A 14,506-nucleotide genomic window follows, 5' to 3' on the forward strand; every position below is an offset into this window, starting at 1 on the left:
GCATAGTATGATTCTCAATCAGAGGCAGGTGTCGTTAGTTGTGTCTGATTGAGAATCATACTAAGGTAGCCTGGATTTCACTTTTGATTTGTGGGTGTTTGTTTCCGTGTGTGTGTTTGGGCCACATGGTATTGTTTCGGTTTTGTAAATTCACGTTGTTATTTTCTATTTAGTGTTCTGAGTTTGAATAAAAAATCATCATGAACACTTACCACACTGCGCTTTGGTCCGATCCTTACTCCTCCTCAGAGGAAGAGGACGATGCCTGTTACACCATTCTCACGTCGGCCTCAGAGAGCGAGATCACCCAGTCCTCTGGGTCGGTGATGGCCCTAACACCCGACTCGATGTTGTTGTTGTTGTCAAAGCGTGCACAAAATGCATTGTTTGTCTGGTAGAGAGGCATCGTTGGGCAGATCACAGTTGGATCTTCCTTTGTAATCCATCTTGGGCTGTAGGTAAATGCTGTCAGGAGATGGTGATATTTCAAATAGGCCTATCTTGTGTATCACTATGACTAATTATCTAGTATTTCAGTCTAGACAGATGGGTTGCATCCCACTATGTATCAATGTTCCAGCTACACGTCTGTACAAGTACCTGCGCCAGTTGAGACAGAGTGGAGGAGTCAGAACAGGGAAGCGGGTCACTTCCTTAACCAGTGACTGTCACCCCCTTATCCCCTTGTTGCCCTAGTGGTAACAACCCCACTGGACACAAAGTAGTAGTTAGCTAGCTAGTGAGTTGGAGAACTGGGAGGTTATTTTGAATGAGTGCATTTCACAAGTGACTAGTTTGCCATGGTGATGCAGGTAGATGATGCAAAGGTTTTGCCTACAGGCTACAGAAAACGTTAGATTGTTCAGACTTGGCCTGCCCATCCAAACTCATGATCGGAAGAGGACCCTACCTACAACTTTTATTTTCCGAAATGTCCAATAGGGTTAAACATCCTCCCCAGACCTGTTGCTCTAGGTATTGGATTTCCGAGACTACTAACTAGCTAATAGGGGAGAAACACAACCTACAACACAAAAGCTCCGCAATGCTGAGAACGTTGGTGGAATACAGACATTACAATGAAAAACAAATGTATTGTACATAGTAGGAAATCCACTAAATGTGTTGAACTTATTAGAAAATGTATTAATATGCCCAAGATTATCAAAAGACAATCAAAATGCATCATTGATTCATATTTTCCTTAAACTTTCTGAAGAGGCAATGCAGGAATGCCCCTGTCTGTGAGTGTGTGCTCGTTATTCTACCACTATGTGTAGCCATTAGAGACCATGATAATGATAACAGTCTTCTGGTAGATGGAAAAGCATAACCAAAAACCTTATCAATTAAATGTTAACTACAATGTAGCCTATTCCTACCAGGTATAATGATATCAGGAGTTTTTGCATCAAACCAGTGTAATTGCAATCTCTGCAACTACATGTGTGTTACAGAAAAAATGGTAGCCAAACAAGTCTCAATGCTGGTGCTCAGGTGAATGAAAAATATAGATCTCTTAGATTTTTCAGAGACGTTAATCGTTTCCTGATGTGGTTTAAGCATTGTTGTGGACTTCTATAAATAAATAAAAATGATTTAAGAGCAAAAACTTGGAAAATGAAATTTGGGAAAAAACTAAACTGAATTAGACAACTGATTTTATAGGGCACTAATAACACTAATACTAAATAATACAAAAACAAAATAGGAATGTTTTTATCAAACTAAAACTTAAACAGTGAGTAAAATCTGAAAACTTGCTAAATAAATGTGCGCGTGTCAAGGAGAGTTGGAGTTGCCGAACTTTAAAATAGAACGTGGTTCTATTTGAGACAATTATAATTTGTTTACAAAAATCACTTTTTTTTTTTTGAAACACCCAAAAAATAAATGTGATCAAGCAGAGGTAAATGGCATATATTAACCATGTATGCTGTCTATATTGCTAGTAATTGAGGTCAACATCAATAGTTTCAAAAACCAATCAGACCCACGAACATTGGGTGAATAACAAAAACATTTTATGTTACTTTTAATTATACAGGGTGGGCATCATTTGCAAGAGAGCCCTATGAACATACAGTAAATATGAATCTAAACAAATACAACTCTCACATATCAACTCCCTTAAACTCAAACTAAACTGTCCAATGGAGAACATCAAATTAAATTTCAAGGTGTCCTGAAGGCTATTGCGTGAGCTAAGAGCATAAAATCTATAAGCATTTTTCCGCAGGTAATAGAGACCCAACCAGTCCAGAGAGAGGGTCTGAAAATGTATGGCTCTCCAGTTAATACGTGAGCTGAGGTAGTGGGGGAAATCTCTGAAGAGCCGCTTTATATACAAAAAGTAGGGACTCAGTCCCTTGATAGAGGCATGTTTATCAGCCAGAGAGGTAAAAATGGATGAGAAAAATCAAGTTCCAAACAAGGTTCTGGGATGCAGCAAGTAGAGTAAAGCTCTGAATAATATAGGTCATGAAGGAACACCTAGGGCGAAAAAAATAAATAAAAAAAAGATCTTAACAATCGTGACCGGCCGGCTCGAATTTAAAAAGTTATTTTTTTTACATTTTCCGTCTCTGTAACGGATGCCATGAATGCCCTTAGTTTGAAGATGTAATCTGGAGACGTGTTTTATTCAATAGCCTTCTCTGTGCTCTCTTTCTCTGCATGCAGTGCCTTCGAAAGTATTCAGACCCCCTGACTTTTTCAAAATTGTATTACGTTACAGCCTTATTCTAAAATTGATTAAGTTGTTTTTCCCCCTTCATCAATCTACACACAATACTCCATAATTACAAAGCAGAAACAGCTTTTTAGATAAAAAAAAACAGATAAATCACAGTCTTCTTGGGTATGGCGCTACAAGCTTGGCACAATTGTATTTGGGGAGTTTCTACAATTTTTCTCTGCAGATTCTCTCAAGCTCAGGTTGGATGCACAGCTCTTTTCAAGTCTCTCCAGAGCTGTTCTGTCAGGTTCAAGTTTGGCCTCTGGCTGGGCTTTTACATTAATCCAAATGGGTTTCCTTATCAGCCCAGTCAAGTAGAGCTCAAGAAAGATATTCTTAAACTGATCTGTGGAAGTCAATCAAGATTTAGATCTCCTATTAAAACTGCATTGTTGGTTAAGGGCTTATAAGTAAGCATTTCACTGTAAGGTCTACTACACCTGTTGTATTCGGGGTATGTGACAGACAAAATTGAGTATCCGTGGTAACACAATCTATATAACTTGATGAGCTAGCCACAATAGGCTTCCTGATTTGGATTTAAAGTTGCAGAGCTAATAGTAGAATTCAGGTAAATGTGCACAAGATTACTATTGACAATACCCCTACACTTATGAGCACATGTTGCAAAATGATAGCTCTCCTGTGAAGTCGTGACTTGCGACTTAAACCTAGTTTCCTGAATCGAGTCACATATTACACCTTTCTAATTTTGACAGAAAGTGGTTTCATTTCAAGTTAGTGTACTGTTAGCTAGTTAACGTTAGCTGGCTATCTCACTATCTAACATAACATTTATCTCAGAGACATTTGCTTGACTAGGGGGGGGGGAGATGTTGTTCCATGTAGTGAGTCTGTTGTCCTATATGTTTGTATGGGCTAATAGCAGTAAGGCCAAATACAGTTTTTACATACAGTATTACTTCAAGGGGTCTTAAAATTCTAAATCAAATACACTGCATGACCAAAAGTATGTGGGACACCTGCTTGTCAAAAATCTCATTCAAAATCATGGGCATTAACATAGAGTTAGTTGCCCCGTAGCTGCCATAACAGCCTCCACTCTTATGGGAGGGCTTTACACTAGATGTTGGAACATTGCTGCGGGGACTTGCTTCCATTTAGCCATACATTGGTGAGGTTGGATACTGATGCTGGGCAAATAGGCCGACAGTCGGTGTTCCAATTCATACCAAAGGTATTCGATGGGGTTGAGGTCAGGGCTCTATGCAGGCCAGTGAAGTTCTTCCACACTGATCTCAAAAAATCCTTTCTGTATGGACCTCGCTTTGTGCACAGGGGCATTATCATGCTGAAACATTAAAGGGCCTTCCCCAAAGTGTTGCCACAAAGTTTGAAGCACAGAATCGTCTAGAATGTCTTTGTATGCTTCACTGTAACTATCGCGTGATTGTGGAGGCCAGGTCATCTGATGCAGCACTCCATCACTCTCCTGCTTGGTCAAATAGCCCTTACACAGCCTGGAGGTGTGTTTTGGGTCATTGCCCTGTTGAAAACAAATGATAGCCCCACTAAACGGAAACCAGGTGTTATGGCGCAATACTGCAGAAATGCTGTGGTAGCCATGCTGGTTAAGTGTGCCTTGAATTCTAAATAAATCATAGACAGTGTCACCAGCAAAGCACCATCATGCCTCCTCCTCCATGCTTCACAGTGGGAACCACACATGCAGAGATCATCCATTCACCTACTCTGCATCTCATAAAGACACGGCGGTTGGAACCAAAAATCTAATTTGGACTCATTAAACAGACAGATTTCCATCAGTCTAATGTCCATTGCTGGTGTTTCTTGGCCCAAGCAAGTCCCTTCTTATTATTGGTGTCCTTTAGTAGTGGTTCCTTTGCAGCAATTCGACCATGAAGGCCTGATTCACTCAGTCTCCTCTGAACAGTTGATGTTGAGATGTGTCTGTGAAGCATTTATTTGGGATTCAATCTGAGGTGCAGTTAACTCTAATGAACTTATCCTCTGCAGCAGAGGTAACTCCTGGTCTACATTTCCTGTGGTGGTCCTCATGAGAGCTAGTTTCGTCATAGCGCTTGATGTTTTTTTGCGACTGCACTTGAAGAAACTTTCAACGTTCTTGAAATGTTCCGTATTGGCTGACCTTCATGTCTTAAAGTAATGATGGACTGTCATTTCTCTTTGCTTATATGAGCTGTTCTTGTCATAATATTGACTGGTCTTTTACCAAATAGGGCTATCTTCTGTATACCACCCCTATACCAGTCCTACCTTGTCACAACACAACTGATTGCCTCAAATGCATTATGAAATTCCACAAATGTACTTTTAACAAGGCACACCTGAAATTCAATTGAAATGCATTCCAGGTGACTGGTTGAGAGAATGCAAAGCTGTCATCAAGGCAAAGGGTGGCTACTTTGAAGAATTTCATATAGAAAATATATTTTGATTTGGCTGACTAGATGATTCCACATGTGTTATTTCATAGTTTTGTAGTTATTCTACCATGCAGAATATAGTACAAATAAAGAAAAACCCTTGAATGACTAGGTGTATCCATACTTTTGACTGGTACTATAGGTATTCAGACCATGTAGGTCTCCTCCTGACAACACCACTAACACCCGCCAAAGCATGTAGGCTAAGAGTAAGGTGCTTAACGTCCATTATCTAAATTACCGCCTCCATTAGCACTGATGACTGTATTCATGATAATGTATCCAAGAACACTCTATAACATGTGACCATGCTCTCCCTGCTCTCCTCCGACATATTTTATTTGAACAGAGGAGTCGGTCACGCTTGGCTTTGCTCACTCCGTTCGTCCCCCTAATGAGATTTGTGCCCCCAATTAGAGAAGGATCGTTATGAAGAGGGCTGACGGTCTCTTAATACAGCACATTAAAGGGATGTGCGACAGTCATCCCAGCACTAATTAAGTCAATTCAATTTCCTAGCGTGGAATCATAATGCTGTTATTCATTTGGTGGATTTGGAGGAACCTGAAATTAGAGGAATTTCCTTTAGCACACCGTCTTCGATGTTCCCGCATCCCAAATGGATCCTTTGATGCTCAACAAGCATGAACGGGCCAGTTAACAAGGAGCCGGGATGATTCCTATACCACCCGGTGCTGGAAGGCAATCTAGGACTCTAATCGAAAGTCAAATAGCCAATTTGTGGTTATAAGAATGTCTCCAAAAGTAGTGAATCAGCAACAGTCTCAGTTAGGCAGTGGGATGGTTGAGCTGAAGGCCACTTGAGCGGCTGTGGAGGAGAATCTCTCCCTTACCCCCCCCCCCCCCCCTTTATCCTTTATGCTGATATAAAATGATAATTAGAGAAGAAGATACACTTATATTGACTCAGTCTAATTCATTCTTTAATTGTGAGGTGTATTAGTACAATCAGGCTCTTAATGAGGTGCCTGAAATAACTTCTTTATAAGGGGATCCAAGTCAAATTAACAGCACTAATGGGTTTTGGCACGGTGCAGCGTGGTTATTTATTGCACTTATGTATCAGTTTGTATATTTAGCATGCTTTTATACCGAGACCGGTGAGATCATTATGTGAGCAAATGGATGTTTATTGGACTCATAAACCACACATACATGACAACACACACACAAAGTGGGACCCACAAAGCCCCGTCTCACCCCTTACTGATAATGCATAGAACTTAAAACTATTCCTCCCCATGGAAAGTTATGGTGACCTTGGAAAATGCTGGAGGGCATTATTTTTAGAATGTGTTTACACCTGTGCTTGCGTGCGGCAGTTCTGCTTAGCAAAAGTGGCCCACTAGGCGGCTCACATTCCATGCCGAGGGCCAAGCCGGCGAGCCGGGCTTCTTACCCATTTAAAGTTTGAGAATACGGTTGTGTGTGGTGGAGGTAATGCACAGTGAGGGACTGGTTATTTGAGCCACAAAAACCAAAGTTGTTAAATAGAACAGTAGGAGTAGGATTGTTTTTGTGATATTGATATGTGAGAATTAAACTCTTGCACTGGCTGTTTCTCCCTGTTTTTCTCCCTTTTCTCCCTCACTTTCTCTGTCTCTCTCTCTACTTTGTCTGTCTGTCTCTCTCTCTTTCCAGCATTCTGCGAGGAGGGTTGTAGGAGCGGAGGTACCTGTGTGTCGCCCAACACCTGCATCTGCCCCTCAGGCTTTACGGGACGTCACTGTGAGACAGGTATGACTGTAGTACCACACTGTTAAAAAATATATGTTGATTGAATGTAAAATTATATGGCAACCAGATGCAATAGGATTGTAAGTCTGCTCAACAAAATGGCATTGAAGTTGACTCAATGTACAACTGTAAGTGTAAGGCAACCAGCTGCAATAGGTTTGTAAGTTCTCAACATTTGGGCATATAGCTGAACCTACATAAAGTTGAAGTCGGAAGTTTACATACAACTTAGCCAAATACATTTAAACTCAGTTTTTCACAATTCCTGACATTTAATCCTAGTAAAAATTCCCTGTCTTAGGTCAGTTAGGATCACCACCTTTTGTTTTAAGACTGTGAAATGTCAGAATAATAGACAGAATTATTTATTGAATGTTTTATTTCTTTCATCACATTCCCAGTGGGTCAGAAGTTTACATACACTCAATTAGTATTGGGTAGCATTGCCTTGAAATTGTTTAACTTGGATCAAACATTTTGGGTAGCTGTCCACAAGTTTCCCACAATAATTTGCGTGAATTTTGGCCCATTACTCCTGACAGAGCTGGAGTAACTAAGTCAGGTTTGTAGGCCTCCTTGCTCGCACACGCTTTTTCAGTTCTGCCCACAAATGTTCTATAAGATTGAGGTCAGGGCTTTGTGATGGCCACTCCAATACCTTGACTTTGTTGTCCTTAAGCCATTTTGCCACAACTTTGGAAGTATGCTTGGGATCATTGTCCATTTGGGAGACCCATTTGCGACCAAGCTTTAACTTCGTGACTGATGTCTTGAGAGGTTGCTTCAATTATCCACATCATTTTCAATTATTAATGATGCCATCTATTTTGTGAAGTGCACCAGTCCCTCCTGATGCAAAGCACCCCCACAACATGATGATGCCACCCCCGTGCTTCATGGTTGGGATGGTGTTCTTCGGCTTGTAACCCTCCCCCTTTTTCCTCGAAACATAACAATGGTCATTATGGCCAAACAGTTCTATTTTTGTTTCATCAGATCAGAAAAGTATGATCTTTGTCCCCATGTGCAGATGCAAATTGTAGTCTGGCTTTTTTTATGGCGGTTTTGGAGCAGTGGCTTCTTCCTTGCTGAGCGGCCTTTCAGGTTTTGTCGATATAGGACTCGTTTTACTGTGACTATAGATACTTTTGTACCTGTCTCCTTCAGCATCTTCAAAAGGTCATTTGCTGTTATTTTGGGATTGATTTGCACTATTCACACCACTTTTCGCACCAAATCTCTAGGAGACAGAACAGGCCTTCTTCCTGAGCGGTATGATGCTGTGTGGTCTCTTGGTGTTTATACTTGCGTGCTATTGTTTGTACAGATGAACGTGATACCTTCAGGCGTTGATGATGAGCCAGACTTGTGGAGGTCTGCAATTTTTTTTCTGGGGCCTTGGCTGATTTCTTTTGATTTTCCCTTGATGTCAAGCAAAGAGGCACTGAGTTTGAAGTTAGGCCTTGAAATACATCCACAGGTACACCTCCAACTGACTCAAATTATGTCAATTAGCCTATCAGAAGCTTCTTAAGCCATGGCATCATTTTCTGGAATTTTCCAAGTTGTTTAAAGGCACAGTCAACTTAGTGTATGTAAACTTCTGACCCACTGGAATTGTGATACAGTGAATTATAAGTGAAGTAATCTGTCTGTAAACAATTGTTGAAAAAATTACTTGTGTCATGCACAAAGTAGATATCCTAACCGACTTGCCAAAACTATAGTTTGTCAACAAGAAATTTGTGGAGTGGAGTGGTTGTTTGAGAAGAGCAATCAAGAAGAGAAACATTTTCCGCCATGACAGTTTTTACACATTCACATCTGAAGGTAAAATTATGACTTACATTCTGATATCTTGCTCTTATTTCTCTTCCTGAGTATCCCATTGATCAAATGAAATGCCGTTTTCTTTGATAAAATCCATTTTTATAGCCTAAATCTAAACATTTTGTAAACTATTTGTGCCGTGAATTCCATCTCTATCAATTTTTTACGGAGCATTCGGCGTGATTCGCCCCTGTAAACAATAGTTTATATAGTCATGGTGGGTTTCAGTGCATTCCTCTGGATGTTTGCAACACAGTCAAGCCTCATTGTTTTTTTTGCAGGGAGAATTGACGAAGTGAGTTGATTTGAAGACAACGATAAATGACTACCTTACGCACCAATCATTTTAGCGAAGCTTCATTGATTGACTATATTTCTGCCCAATGACCACTGATCTTCTTGAAATCTAGCTGGGTAGATAGCCAATGAGCTGAGGTAAACGCCAGTATGTAATGGTTTGGGGTTGGACCACAATTCCTTGGTTGTAATCGCACGCGCAGGGAACTCCATTTTCGCTTTGACGATCAGAGGAGTTGCTGTAAGGCTTTTTACGCGCAGCTGTATTTCAGAAAGTTGTAGTTTCAACGATTTCATTTAAGATATCCTGGCGAATACATCATGTAAAGCGAAGTCAAACTCTAAAGTGAAAGTGAGACAGATTTTTTGTTTGAGGAATCTTGGAGTGTTGTGATTCAAACGAACTGAGGAGCTGTTTCTGCAAGGACAGGACGTACTTCGGGACGGGTAAGTGCTAATGTCGTTTTATGAAATTTAAAAATATATATATATATATTATATATAAAAAATAAAAATAAAAAATAAAATTTGCAATGAAATGTGTAGTTTGTTTTTGTATGTGTGTGTGTGTGTTGGTTTGTTTGGGTGTGTGTATTTTATACAGTGCCTTGCGAAAGTATTCGGCCCCCTTGAACTTTGCGACCTTTTCCCACATTTCAGGCTTCAAACATAAAGATATAAAACTGTATTTTTTTGTGAAGAATCAACAACAAGTGGGACACAATCATGAAGTGGAACGACATTTATTGGATATTTCAAACTTTTTTAACAAATCAAAAACTGAAAAATTGGGCGTGCAACATTATTCAGCCCCCTTAAGTTAATACTTTGTAGTGCCAGCTTTTGCTGCGATTACAGCAGTAAGTCGCTTGGGGTATGTCTCTATCAGTTTTGCACATTTCCCATTCCTCCTTGCAAAACAGCTCGAGCTCAGTGAGGTTGGATGGAGAGCATTTGTGAACAGCAGTTTTCAGTTCTTTCCACAGATTCTCGACTGGATTCAGGTCTGGACTTTGACTTGGCCATTCTAACACCTAGATTTTGCTTTATGTTTTGGATCATTGTCTTGTTGGAAGACAAATCTCTGTCCCAGTCTCAGGTCTTTTGCAGACTCCATCAGGTTTTCTTCCAGAATGGTCCTGTATTTGGCTCCATCCATCTTCCCATCAATTTTAACCATCTTCCCTGTCCCTGCTGAAGAAAAGCAGGCACAAATCATGATGCTGCCACCACCATGTTTGACAGTGGGGATGGTGTGTTCAGGGTGATGAGCTGTGTTGCTTTTACGCCAAACATAACGTTTTGCATTGTTGCCAAAAAGTTCAATTTTGGTTTCATCTGACCAGAGCACCTTCTTCCACATGTTTGGTGTGTCTCCCAGGTGGCTTGTGGCAAACTTTAAACGACACTTTTTATGGATATCTTTAAGAAATGGCTTTCTTCTTGCCACTCTTCCATAAAGGCCAGATTTGTGCAATATACGACTGATTGTTGTCCTATGGACAGAGTCTCCCACCTCAGCTGTAGATCTCTGCAGTTCATCCAGAGTGATCATGGGCCTCTTGGCTGCATCTCTGATCAGTCTTCTCCTTGTATGAGCTGAAAGTTTAGAGGGACGGCCAGGTCTTGGTAGATTTGCAGTGGTCTGATACTCCTTCCATTTCAATATTATCGCTTGCACAGTGCTCCTTGGGATGTTTAAAGCTTGGGAAATATTTTTGTATCCAAATCCGGCTTTAAACTTCTTCACAACAGTATCTCGGACCTGCCTGGTGTGTTCCTTGTTCTTCATGATGCTCTCTGCGCTTTTAACGGACCTCTGAGACTATCACAGTGCAGGTGCATTTATACGGAGACTTGATTACACACAGGTGGATTGTATTTATCATCATTAGTCATTTAGGTCAACATTGGATCATTCAGAGATCCTCACTGAACTTCTAGAGAGAGTTTGCTGCACTGAAAGTAAAGGGGCTGAATAATTTTGCACGCACAATTTTTCAGTTTTTGATTTGTTAAAAAAGTTTGAAATATCCAATAAATGTCGTTCCACTTCATGATTGTGTCCCACTTGTTGTTGATTCTTCACAAAAAAATACAGTTTTATATCTTTATGTTTGAATCCTGAAATGTGGCAGAAGGTCGCAAAGTTCAAGGGGGCCGAATACTTTCGCAAGGCACTGTATATACTGGAGTTGCTTACCAAGACAACATTGAATGTTCCTGAGTGGCATAGTTACAGTTTTAACTAAAACTATCTTGAAAATCTTTGACAAGACTTGAAAACGGCTGTCTAGCAATGATCAACTTAACATAGCTTGATGCGTTTTAAAAAGAATAATGGGAAAATATTGTACAATCCAGGTGTGCAAAGCTCTTAGAGACTTATCTAAAAAAGCCTCTGTAATTGCTGCCAAAGGTGATTCTAACACATACTGATTCAGGGGTTTGAATACTTATCTAATCAAGATACTGTGTATTAGTGTTTTATTTGTCATTAATCTGAACTTTTATTTAGATTTTTTTCTTCCACTTTGACAGATTCTTCCACTTTGAGGAAAAAAAGACAATTAAATACATTTTAATCCCAATTTGTTACCCAACAAAATGTGGAAAAATTCAAGAGGTCTGAATAGTTTCTGGCGCTGTAGATAGCTACCATACAATTTCCAAATTATCTTGCCATTCCAAAGTTGTATAATCCCCGGCCAACTTTTCACCTCAAACTTTATTCTTAATGTGAACCAATAAGGTTTTAGACCTGGACATTTCACCATTTCAGCTGGTAGGCTTGTTTCAGATGTGTTAAACTGCTTAGATAATAAAAAGAATTGTGCTGCCTCTCATTCCAAGGTTGACTGAAATAGGCCTGGATAAGGCTTCTTTTAAGTGGTTTGAGAACTATCTGTCAGACAGGACACTGATTTCAGATGGTGTTAAGTCTAGTTTCCTGGATATTATGAAAGGTGTAACACAGGGGTTGTTATTGGGACCTTTTCTCTTTACTATGACAGACCAATATTATTTATATATCTGTTAACTTGTAATTAGTCTGTATGCTGACAATACTGTTATCTATGCCATTGCCCCAACTGTAGACCAGCCGTTGTTAGAGCTGCAATCTGACTTGGTTGCCTTACAAAAAGCCCTGGCTCACCACATTAAATACATGTCCTGTAATTCTTGCAAAAATGTTTTAGATGGACTACATATTTATTCATTGAAGGATTCTCTCCTCGATTGGGTTCCCGCCTATAAATATCTGAGCATTTGAATTGACAAGGATTTAACGTTTAAAAAAAGCATACTAGTGAGCTTGTTAAAAAGCTAAGATTCAACCCTTTCCACTCGTACCAGTATACAGGTTCAAAATGGCAGATTTGGGCACTATTAAGCACCTAAATTGGAACATAGTGGCTGTACATACGTAGGTCATACCAGACATGCGTTAGAGTTCTGGCTTTGCACTGTATGGTTTTTGACTGACAGTCGTTCTGAGCTTGAACACCAATCCCGACAAGAAGTTGTCCCTATCCCTCCCGCTAATTGGGTAACTTTGCATATTTTTTGTTGTCTGATCATTGTCACTGTAAATTAAGATGACCAAGTGTATTTTTGAAAGACAAGACGTTCAGGATTATAAAAAATACCACTTTGATGTCATACAAGCAAGCCACATGCACTTCACATATCCGAATCATAAAATGCATATAGATTGTCAGCTTTTAAGATCACTATGTTTGATGTACAGATACAAGATTACATGTCCTCATACCCTGGGTTGTTTTGATCAGAATGAACCTATGTTTATTGTTAAACTTGCGCTCATCACTCCTTTCTATGCGCTCCAAAATTACGGGCTGTTTCTCTGAATTGCCTTGTCAAAGCCAAACACTCTAAGATCCTATTTTATAACTTAGCTAGTCAGGTAAGCAATAGAACAGGCTTTCAAATCATGCCAACATGACCTAGATTGCGAGTAATTGTGTAATGGCGGGTTGCAGGGTTGTGTTCCACACCAAACAACTGTAAGTGTGCTTCCTCTAGTTATTCCAACAACAACAAAAAATACATTAGGGAGTGAAAGTTGTTTATAATAAGGGTTACATGGAGAAAATTGGACCTCTGAAATTAAAATGGATGGCCCTCCCTTCAGCAAACTATATTTTGCCTAAACCCTCCCTGAATGCTTGAGAAAAAAAACAATGACCCTCCAATATACCCAAAACAATATTAAAATATAAAGTGGATAGTAGAGAACATCCTTAGCGTTCCCCCCTCACTTCTTGGACAGACCAGATCCTTAGATATGCTATTTTAGAAACTGCATTTAATTCTGTAAACTGGTGGTTATAGCCTTTGTGGCTCCCGGGGCGAACCCCCCCCCCCCCCTGATTAGTACACTGATTAGTACACGATTGCGCTTCAAACAAGAAACACACAAACTAAATTTCACAACTAATTGCATTAGTACTGTACAAAGTTAGAGGTACGCTATTTGATAGATTCCCCCTCTCCTCCTACCTCGGACTTCTAGTGGGAGACCTGAGGTCAACCTACCCCTGCCCCTCTCCCCATCTCGTACTTCTGAGTGGGAGACCTTCCCAGGCAGTAGCCTGCCTAGCTCACAAACTAGAATCAGGGCGCCCACTCCGACAAGGTTAATTGACCCACAGCCCCACTCGGTGACATATCATTGACGTGAAGTGCAAATGAGCGATAGAAAATCGATCGCGCAAATGTCACCATTCCTAACTTATTTGTTTTTGTGCGGGTGCCCTGTGCCTCCCCCGGCAAGATGCCGCCCTGGGCATCTGCCCATGTCGCCTATACCTAAATCCTTCGCTGCCTGTAAGCATTACATGGAATGCTTACAGGAATTTTAATTGCACACAGGGCTGCGTGACGTGGGATCACAGGTGTTGAAATGAATTATTCCTACTGAAATTTGCCTACTTTCAGCACCATCAGCTGTCCATTTCCAATTGATTGTGGCGTGACTGCTGCTTCAAGTTTCAGCACCACAAGTTACTTAAATCTGTCTCGCTGTTAGGTCAATAACTCTGATAAATGCACCACGGACAAGAAACATATTGTTTTTATTAAAATAAATTACATACTGAACAAAAATATAAATGCAACATGCAAAAATGTCAAAGATTTCCCTCATATAAGGAAATCAGTCAAATCAAATAAATAAATTAGGCTCTAATCAATGGATTTCACAATACGGGGCAGGGGCGCAGCCATGGATGGGCCTGGGAAGGCATAGGCCCGGGAAGGCATAGGCCCACCCACTTGGGAGCCAGGCCCAGCCAATCAGAATTTGTTTTTCCCCACGAAAGGGCTTTATTACAGAGAGAAATACTCCTCATCTTCATCAGTTGTCAGGGTGGCTGGTCTCAGACGATCCAGGCAGTTGAAGTAACCGGATGTGGAGGTCCTGGGCTGGCAT

General features: G+C 40.4%; 1 protein-coding gene across 1 annotated transcript in view; it reads left to right on the forward strand.

The window, feature by feature from the left end:
• LOC109895039 (protein kinase C-binding protein NELL1) overlaps positions 1 to 14,506 on the forward strand; it is a 435,218-nt gene that overhangs the window by 372,791 nt on the left and 47,921 nt on the right. The window contains exon 15 of the mRNA XM_020488694.2: positions 6,829 to 6,924. Coding sequence (XP_020344283.1) covers positions 6,829 to 6,924 — 96 coding nt within the window. The remainder of the gene's footprint in view (positions 1 to 6,828; positions 6,925 to 14,506) is intronic.

Source organism: Oncorhynchus kisutch, linkage group LG8 (genome assembly GCF_002021735.2).
Source record: "Oncorhynchus kisutch isolate 150728-3 linkage group LG8, Okis_V2, whole genome shotgun sequence".
NCBI classification, from domain to species: Eukaryota; Metazoa; Chordata; class Actinopteri; order Salmoniformes; family Salmonidae; genus Oncorhynchus; species Oncorhynchus kisutch.